This window comes from Oncorhynchus gorbuscha, unplaced genomic scaffold, assembly GCF_021184085.1.
Source record: "Oncorhynchus gorbuscha isolate QuinsamMale2020 ecotype Even-year unplaced genomic scaffold, OgorEven_v1.0 Un_scaffold_2577, whole genome shotgun sequence".
NCBI classification, from domain to species: domain Eukaryota; kingdom Metazoa; phylum Chordata; class Actinopteri; order Salmoniformes; family Salmonidae; genus Oncorhynchus; species Oncorhynchus gorbuscha.
Genome location: NW_025747051.1, coordinates 22777 through 32892, shown reverse-complemented (window position 1 = coordinate 32892; position 10116 = coordinate 22777). Strand labels below are relative to the sequence as shown.

General features: G+C 40.9%; 1 protein-coding gene across 1 annotated transcript; it reads left to right on the top strand.

Moving 5' to 3' along the window:
• The first annotated feature begins 549 nt into the window (after positions 1-549).
• LOC124026089 (zinc finger protein 91-like) lies at positions 550-7494 on the top strand. Its single transcript, XM_046339262.1, has 3 exons — positions 550-761; positions 5140-5286; positions 7454-7494. Exons 1-3 carry the CDS (start codon positions 614-616, stop codon positions 7492-7494), a joined length of 336 nt encoding a protein of 111 aa, XP_046195218.1. The 5' UTR covers positions 550-613.
• Positions 7495-10116: the final 2622 nt, after the last annotated feature.

Here is a 10116-nt window from a genome sequence, read left to right as displayed (position 1 = left end):
TTTACACATCTGCGTTACCCACTCCAGTCAGCAGATGGCGGTCTGGGAATTTAAGCCGATGCTGCTGGTGTGACGTATAATGTAGTGGACGGAACTCTTCTTTCATCAGCAGCAACAGTTAGTCAGACACCTCGGTAGCTTGATAGACAAAATAGACGAACCAATAAAGCTCTTTAGACGCTTTAGTGTATATTAGCCACTGTGTTTTATACCCACTTCTGTCGTCTAGTTAGTTATCCCATTTACTTTAATATTTACGATGTTATTGGTCGGCTCATGGCAATTTAGATTGCTGCTCATTCATTAGCATAGCTAGCTAACATCTCCGACCATGAGTTCACTGAGCTACTCTCCTCCTGTTAAAGAAGAGGAGGTCTGCTGGACGGATGAAGAGGGTCTGTGGCTGAACGTTGTCGTTAAAGAGGAGAAAGAAGAGGAGGCTGTCACCGTTAAAAAACAGGTAGAGGTTGAGTCTGTTCCGGTTAAAGAAGAAGAGAAAGACGTTTCAGTGAAAGAAGAAGGCACGTTCAGAGTGAAAGAGGAGGATGTTACAGTAAAAGAAGAGGAGAAAGAGGAGGATGCAGTTTTTGGAGTGAAAGAGGAGGAGGAGGAGATGGCTGTCACATCCAGAAAGGCGGAGGAAGAAGATGAGGTTACGGGATATCTGGGCCCGGTTTCCCAAACACATCTTAAGGCATCCAATGGTAACGATGAACTTAGCCATAAAATGGTTTTGGGAAACCGGTCCCTGATTAACACTAGTAAGTACTGTCTTAAATACAGAGGTACAAACTCTGCAGTTTTTGAACTGATGTGTGGCTATAAATGAGTAAATCTACAATTACCTCATCCATATTTGGACGTTTAAATGATTCCGACCCATTGGCTTTTACATTTACATTTAAGTCATTTAGCAGACGCTCTTATCCAGAGCGACTTTTTTTCCCCTCGTTATGTTATGTTACAGCCTTATTTTAAAACGGTTTACATATATATATACACAATGACAAAAGAAAAACAGATTTTTAGACAATTTTGCAAAAAAACAACAACAACTGAAATCACATTTAATTAAGTATTCAGACCCTTTCCTCAGTACTTTTTTGGCAGCAATTACAGCCTTCAGGCTTCTTGGGTATGACACTACAAGCTTGGCACACTTTGGGGACTGTCTCCCATTGTTCTCTGCATAGAAAAAAGTATTCAGAGTCGTTGTCCTGAAGCTACTCCTGCGTTGTCTTGGCTGTGTGCTTAGAGTCTTTGTCCTGAAGCCACTCCTGCGTTGTCTTGGCTGTGTGCTTAGAGTCTTTGTCCTGAAGCCACTCCTGCGTTGTCTTGGCTGTGTGCTTAGAGTCTTTGTCCTGAAGCCACTCCTGCGTTGTCTTGGCTGTGTGCTTAGAGTCTTTGTCCTGTTGCAAGGTGAACCTTCACCCCAGTCTGAGGTTCTGAGCGCTCTGGAGCAGATTTTCATCAAGAATCTCTCTGTACTTGCTCTGTTCATCTTACCCTCAATGCTGACTAGTTCCCTCAAGCCTGACAAGTCCTCCAGTCCCTGCCACCATAGGGATGGTGCCAGGTTGGTGCCAGACATGATGCTTGTCATTCAGGCCAAAGAGTTTAATCTAGGTTTCAACAGACCAGAGAATCTTGTTTCTCATGGTCTGAGAGTCAGGAAACAGGATGCACCTGATCTCAATTTTGGGTCTAAATACTTATGTAAATAAGTTATTCATGTTTTTTATTTTTTATAAATGTGCACATTTAAAAAAAAAATGTTATCATTATAGTGTATTGTGTGTAGATTAATGAGGAAACTATTTAATTGAATCCATTTTAGAATAAGGATGTAATGTAACAAAATGTGTAAACAGTGAAGGGGTCTGAATACTTTCCAAGTCCAATCTGTAATTACAACATCCATATTTTGACTTTTATATTCTTTATTTATAGCCATTGATTCTTGAATAATATAACGCATGCCTCATGAGCTTAGTTCAACTGTTGTACCCCATCAGAACCCAAAATAAGCTTTTTTAATCCAATGTTTAGAAACAATGTAAATCAACACTGTATAGCCTCAACATGGTTAAAACTATAATGTTGATATCATGGATGGTCAGTCCTTGCATCCATAGGTCTATCTATGAATTTGAGAGTAGTTACATTTCTCCAGCCCCATCCATCTTATTACCAAAACAGTGGTGGAATGACAGCTTTCTTATTGTTTAAACTGCAGATTGGTATATTTTTTTTTAAAGGGACAACCTAGTTTTTCTGGGCCAGACCAAGTTAATACATAGTTGATAGCCTGTCTGCTAGGAACTGGAAACATCGTATGTGTAGCCAATGTGATTTATAGGAGATTTATTTTTATCAGGATATTTTCTAACTGCAGGCTGCAATGTTTTTATTTGTTGGCTTTATGTAGGTTATTTTTACACAATTGGCAATGGCAATAAAAGTTACTTTAAAATTGGTAGAATTTTCATTTAGATAGAATATAGATTAACCACAGACTGATGTTAAGATACAAGGACTAAACTAAAAAGAAACGTCCTCTCACTGTCAACTGCGTTTATTTTCAGCAAACTTAACATGTGTAAATATTTGTATGAACATAACAACAACTGAGAGAAACTGAACAAGTTCCACAGACATTTGACTAACAGAAATGTAATAATGTGTCCCTGAACAAAGGGGGGGTCACAATCAAAAGTAACAGTCAGTATCTGGTGTGGCCACCAGCTGCATTAAGTACTGCAGTGCATCTCCTCCTCATGGACTGCACCAGATCTGCCAGTTATTGCTGTGAGATGTTACCGCACTCTTCCACCAAGTCACCTGCAAGTTCCCGGACATTTCTGTGGGGGAATGGCCCTAGCCCTCACCCTCCGATCCAACAGGTCCCAGACGTGCTCAATGGGATTGAGAACTGGGCTCTTCGCTTGCCATGGCAGGACACTGACATTCCTGTCTTGCAGGAAATCACGCACAGTACGAGCAGTATGGTTGGTGGCATTGTCATGCTGGAGGGTCATGACAGGATGAGCCTGCAGGAAGGGTACCACATGAGGGAGGAGGATGTCTTCCCGGTAACGCACAGCGTTGATATTGTCTGCAATGACAACAAGCTCAGTCCGATGATGCTGTGACACACCGCCCCAGACCATGACGGACCCTCCACCTCCAAATCGATCCCGTACTAGAGTACAGGCCTCAGTGTAACGCCCATTCCTTCGATGATAAACGCAAATCTGACCATCACCCCTGGTGAGACAAAACCGTGACTCGTCAGCAAAGAGCACTTTTTCCTGTCTGGTCCAGCGACTGTGGGTTTCTTCCCATAGGCGACGTTGTTCCCGGTGATGTCTGGTGAGGACCTGCCTTACAACAGGCGTACAAGCCCTCAGTCCAGCCTCTCTCAGCCTATTGCGGACAGTCTGAGCACTGATGTAGGGATTGTGCGTTCCTGGTGTAACTCGGGCAGTTGTTGTTGCCATCTTGTACCTGTCCTGCAGGTGTGATGTTCGGATGTACTGATCCTGTGCAGGTGTTGTCACGTGGTCTGCCACTGCGAGGACGATCAGCTGTCTGTCCTGTCTCCTTGTAGCGCTGTCTTAGGCGTCTCACAGTACGGACATTGCGATTTATTGCCCTGGCCACATCTGCAGTCCTCATGCCTCCTTGCAGCATGCATAAGGCATGTTCACACAGATGAGCAGGGACCCTGGGCATCTTTATTTTAGTGTTTTTCATAGTCAGTAGAAGGGCCACTTTAGTGTCCTAAGTTTTCATAACTGTGACCTTAATTGTCTACCGTCTGTAACTGTCTTAACGACCGTTCCACAGGTGCATGTTCATTAATTGTTTACGGTTCATTGGACAAGCATGGGAAACTGTGTTTAAACCCTTTACAATGAAGATCTCTGAAGTTATTTGGATTTTTATCTTTAAAAATCTTTAAAAACGAATTATCTTTGAAAGACAGGGTCCTGAAAAGGGGACGTTTCTTTTTTTTTGCTGAGTTTATTATAAATGTTGGTTACCAATGTAATTAGAGCAGTCTGATATACCACGGCTGTCAGCCAATCAGCATTCAGGGCTCGAACCACCCAGTTTACAATGTAGATTAACCACAGAGAATGATGTTGAGATACAACATTTGTTAGCTTGAATGCTAATGCTCCTTGACAGACTGGTAGCAAAGCGAAACCAAAGAGCATTTTACTGGTGTTTTTAAGTATAAAACATGCTAATGCTCCTTGACAGACTGGTAGCAAAGCTAACCAAAGAGCATTTTACTGGTGTTTTTAAGTATAAAGCATGCTAATGCTCCTTGACAGACTGGTAGCAAAGCTAACCAAAGAGCATTTTACTGGTGTTTTTAAGTATAAAGCAGTTGAATTGCGATAACGACACAAACAATTATATTAACCAGGACATTCAAAGAAACCTTACAATTTTAATCCAAAAGTAGTGTGAAATGCACTCATATTCAACCTGGAAATGGAGGCTATTTTTGCTGTCAGCCTATCAGAACTCTCCTGAGTTTTCCCCCACGGTGGTGAATTAGTGAATAGACACAGAACTTAATGTGGGTTTCCTTCAGTAGCATCCTGATCTTGCGCTGTAATATTCAGAATACATTGTGAAAAACTAAAATCTTCGCTCACCATTTTTGCTCCAGGCAGATATACTACATCCATAACTAGTGGTTTCCTTATTACCAGATATACTACATCCATAACTAGTGGTTTCCTCATTAGCAGATATACTACATCCATAACTAGTGGTTTCCTCATTACCAGATATACTACATCCATAACTAGTGGTTTCCTCATTACCAGATATACTACATCCATAACTAGTGGTTTCCTCATTACCAGATATACTACATCCATAACTAGTGGTTTCCTCATTAGCAGGGAAGAGTTTCTGAAACAATTGTGTGTGCATCGCTCTCGTGGCGAAATTTTAGCAAACACAGAATGGGGGCCTATATTGGTGATCAAAGTCGTCTGGCACACTGCTTAGGATTTCAGCAACTTAAAAAACGTATTTCTAGCCTACAATCATCCACTTTACTACTAAGGTGAATTTGTTTTATTCTGTCTGACTTTGTTTTTGTTGTTCACACAGGAGAGCGAGATGACGATCGTGGATCCTCTGGGGAGCCTCAACAACATCATGAAGCTGAAGAGGCAGAGGAGAGTTTTTCCACATCAGAACATCTCAAGAAACAGAAGCGGAAACACACAGGGAAGAAACCTCACCGCTGTTCTGACTGTGGGAAGAGATTCACCTCTTCAGCAGACCTCAAAAGACATCAGAGAATCCATACAGGAGAGAAACCTTATAGCTGTGATCAATGTGGAAAGAGATTTACTGATCTAAGCAGCCTGAAAAGACACCAGAGAATTCACACTGGAGAGAAACCTTATAGCTGCACTGACTGTGGGAAGAGTTTTAATGTTCCAAGCAGCCTGAAAACGCACCAAAGAATTCACACGGGAGAGAAACCTTATAGCTGTGATCAATGTGGGAAGAGTTTTGTTTCATCGAGCCAGCTGACTGTACACCAGAGAACACACACAGGAGAGAAATGTTATAGCTGTGATCAATGTGGGAAGAGTTTTGTTTCATCTAGCCAGCTTACTGCACACCAGAGAACACACACAGGAGAGAAATCGTATACCTGTGATCAATGTGGGAAGAGATACTCTGGTAAAAGATCTCTGATTAGACATCAGAAAATACATGAAGGAGTTGTTCCATGATATCAATAAAATGTCACAATGTAGAATGTTTTAACATTGTAGTAGGAGTATTTGAATGATGTCACAATGTAGAACCCTAAATGTTTGCCCCGTGTTCTATTGATTTCATCATGATATGGATATTAGCCTCATCCTGAAATTAAAGAATACTATTTATGTGATTAACAAAAAGTGTTGCGTTACACTTATCTCGTTGGTGATCCACTTGAATCAAAGTGAAACTCTTCAAAATGTAGCTAGCTGTTTACCACAAGTTGTCCTCTAACCAGTGATGTACACATTAAACCCAGATTCCATGTGGTTTTAGAGCTGTTCCTTTAATCAGGATGTGCAACCTCATCTCCTCCCTCTCGCGCAATTGATTTCAAAGTGATTTCGATATGAGTGATGACAAATAAGTGTTAAATTTCTCTTCGTTCTGGGGACCTCTACATTTAAATGCATCACTCCGAAATGTAGCTGACTGTCTTCTGCAGATTATCTAACCAGTGAGATAAAAGATTATAAAATTCCAAAAGATATCTCCCATTTCCATGTGGTATTTTAGTTGTTAGTTTCAACAGCAGTTTCAACCTGATTTCCCCCCAATAGATGTATTGCCAGTTGTCAAAACAGCGTTTTTGGTGCTTATAAGGAGCTTGTTTAAAAAAAATAAAGATTTGTTGAATGAATAGTGAGTGTGTCCAACTTTTGACTGGTACTGTATGTCTGAACTATCAAATCAAATTGTATTATGTTTATTTTGTCACATGTGCCGAATACAACAGTGAAATGTTTATATTTCGATGCACTCACGACACTCAGACATTTGTGTTACTGTCGTCAATAAAAAGTCCTCAGAAACAGGCGTATTCTCCCTTCGGACAACGACAACACTCTGACCTGAGTGGGCGGGTGTAGTGTCCAGATGCGCATTTCGAAGCGCTCTGATTGGTTGGGAATTTTCAGGGCTGAAATGGGTGAGGGATAATTTAGGTAGGCTGAGCAGCCAATCTAACGGGATTTAGGGGAAACTGAAGGGACTGTGAGGGGACGTTAGGGGAAACTGAGGGGACTGTGAAACTGAAGGGACTGTTTAGGGGAAACTGAAGGGACTGTGAGGGGACGTTAGGGGAAACTGAAGGGACTGTGAGGGGACGTTAGGGGAAACTGAAGGGACTGTGAGGGGACGTTAGGGGAAACTGAAGGGACTGTGAGGGGACGTTAGGGGAAACTGAAGGGACTGTGAAGGGACGTTAGGTAGAGAGGAGAGGAGCAGGATGTACTTTTTACTCACTACCAAATATGGCGATGAGAGGAAGCCCAGTGAAAGATGAGTGGGAGATGATAGAGTGAAATGGATTTTCTCCAACATTCTGCACATTTTCTCATCGATGAAACGTTTGATCTCAATACAGTTTTCTGTTTCCATAACTAGAATCTGTAACAAACGGAGTGTCCTACGTTTTGCGTTAAAATGGCGTTAAAAGGAGTGCAAGGGCGAATTGAGTTATTGCACGACCACACTTTACGCAGTGGGAGAAGATATGAGATGGATTCTGGCCATATGAACTCGGTAGCACAGAGTATATCAATTTGACATTGCAGAATTGTGCATTGTTGGTAGTTTAGAAGATATCCGGAAATAAATTAATAAATATGTAATAACGCAAAAACATAACTGTTTGTTCTTATAGGTAACCAGATCGTGACTACAACTAAGTTACTAAGTCTTTAACCACACTGTCTTGTTTCATTTGTGTGTAAAAAAAAAATGCTTCCTACCCTTCAACTTGTCTGAAAATAAAATAGATACATTTTATTCAACTGCGTTACCCACTCCAGTCAGCAGATGGCGGTCTGGGAATTTAAGGCGATGCTGCTGGTGTGACGTATAATCTAGTGGACGGAACGCTTCTTTCAACAGCAGCAACAATTAGTCAGACACCTCGGTAGCTTGCTAGACAACAGAGACGAACCAATAAAGCTCTTTAGACGCTTTCGTGTATATTAGCCACTGTGTTTTAAACCCACTTCTGTCGTATAGTTAGTTATCTGATTTAATTTCATATTTACGGTGTTGTTATTAGTCAGCTTGCGGGCTGGTTAAGTTAGCATTAGCCCAGCTAGCTATGAGTTCACTAAGCTGCTCTCCTCCTGATAAAGAAGAGGAGGTCTGCTGGACGGAGAAAGATGCTCTCGTGAAAGAGGAGGGGAAGAGGAGGCTGTTACAATACCAAAACAAGTAGAGGGTGAAACTGTTACCATGAAAGAAGAAGAGAAAGATGTTTCAGTGAAAGAAGAGGAAGACGCGTTCAGGGTGAAAGAGGAGGAGGATGTTACAGTAAAAGAAGAGGAGGAAGAGAAAGGGAGGCTGCAGTTTTTGGAGTGAAGGAAGGAGAGATAACTGTCACACTGAAAAAGGAGGAAGAAGAGGAGGTAACTGGATATCTGGGCCCGGTTTCCCAAACGCATCTTAAGGTGTCCGATGGTTCTAATGATGAACTTTGCCGCAAAATGGTTTTGAGAAACCGTTCCTCGATTTACACTAGTAAGTACTGTCTTAAATACAGAGACACAAACTCTGCAGTTATTGAACGGATGAGTGGTGTTAAAGGGGAAATATGCAATTGCTACATCCATATTTTCACTTTTAAATTATTGATGTATAGCCAGTGGTCAGTCCTTACATCCATAGGTTCAAACATCGTGGCGTAACAGTTATAAGGCCTTGGCTTGACAGTCGCTGGACCCAGGTTTGAGTTCGGCTCAGGGCCTCTCCCTGAATTCACTATGAATACAAGGACTGGCCATCCATGATGTCATAATGATAGATTTAACCAGATTTCTAGGATATATAGTATATTCTAGAATTCATCCATGATGTCATAATGATAGTTTAACCAGGTTCCTAGGATATATAGTATATTCTAGAATTCATCCATGGTGTCATAATGATAGTTTAACCAGGTTCCTAGGATATATAGTATATTCTAGAATTCATCCATGGTGTCATAATGATAGTTTTAACCAGATTCCAATGAGGATATATAGTGTTAATTTACAAACAGTGGCGTTATACGAGCTTATGTTTTGGTTTCTGGTGGGGTAATACGGCTGAAACATTTGAGGCATTTATAGGTTCTATTCTTCAGGAATCAATGGCTGTAAGGGCTGAGCCCGAGTGGTAGGTCGATAGGCTGTTGTAGAAGTCTTCATCCAAATCAAGGTTAGTGAAAACTGTTCTGTTGTCTATAAGCTCTCTTTGGTCATAGGAAATGATGGTGGAAACATTATGTACCAAAAAAAAGGTTATGATCAGTGTAATATATCTGTATGTTTTTAAACACAAAATACCACAATTTGTTCAGGAGTCCATAAAACGTCTGCTTTCCAATGCAGCACCATTCTAGATATAACATTCTAAATACCATTCTAGATAACACTCTAAATAACATTTTAAATAACATTCTAAATAACTCTAAATAACATTTTAAATAACATTCTAAATAACTCTAAATAACATTCTAGATAACATTAGATAACATTAGCATTAATTAGCCTACGTGAACAAGAAGCACAACATATTTTCAGAGATGTGTGATAATTTACTCCTCTGTAATATAGTAAAGCTTTGAAATCGTGACATTATGTACTTTCAAGGAAAATAGGCAGATTTTTCTTGACTGGTTTTTAGAAGGGATTTCGTGACTTTTAGCTTAGCAACCACGTGACGCAGCATGACAAGGTGAACTCGATTGGTCAACAGTCTGTAAGACGGGTGTTAGTCGTTTGGAAAGTTTTGAAACTTTCTGGAAAAGTTTTTCCTTTTAAAACATTTTTGTTTACTAGCCTGTTTAATTTGGATCCCGTGACGCGGTTAACCTCAGTCCTGTACTTGTGGATATTTAAATCCCTGCTGTTTGTTGCGGTTTCCATCGGCTTTACGAGCTGTGCCTGCTGGAATAGTGTGGTGTACCAGCGTTAGTCTACGTCGCATCCATCATGCCGCCCAAAGTTAAAGAAGGGTTGGAGGAATGTAGAGGACGGTGTTTAACTATGACAGGTACGTGATCTTTTACACCAACAAAAATATGTCTACAAGCATTTGTTACAGCAACAGGAATATAGCTTCAAGAGCCTTTGTCCAAATACTGGTGGATTCAACTAACAAAAGAAGGGCCGATCTGACCAGAGAGGTCCAAGACCTTAAGAACAGTTTGCAGTTCTCCCAGGGAGAGGTGGATGTCCTGAAAGAGACTTGCAGCAAGATGGCAACAAACTGTAAGTCCCCGTGAGATGACATCATCACTGCCTGTGAATGATTATTACAGATGACATCATCACTGCCTGTGAATGA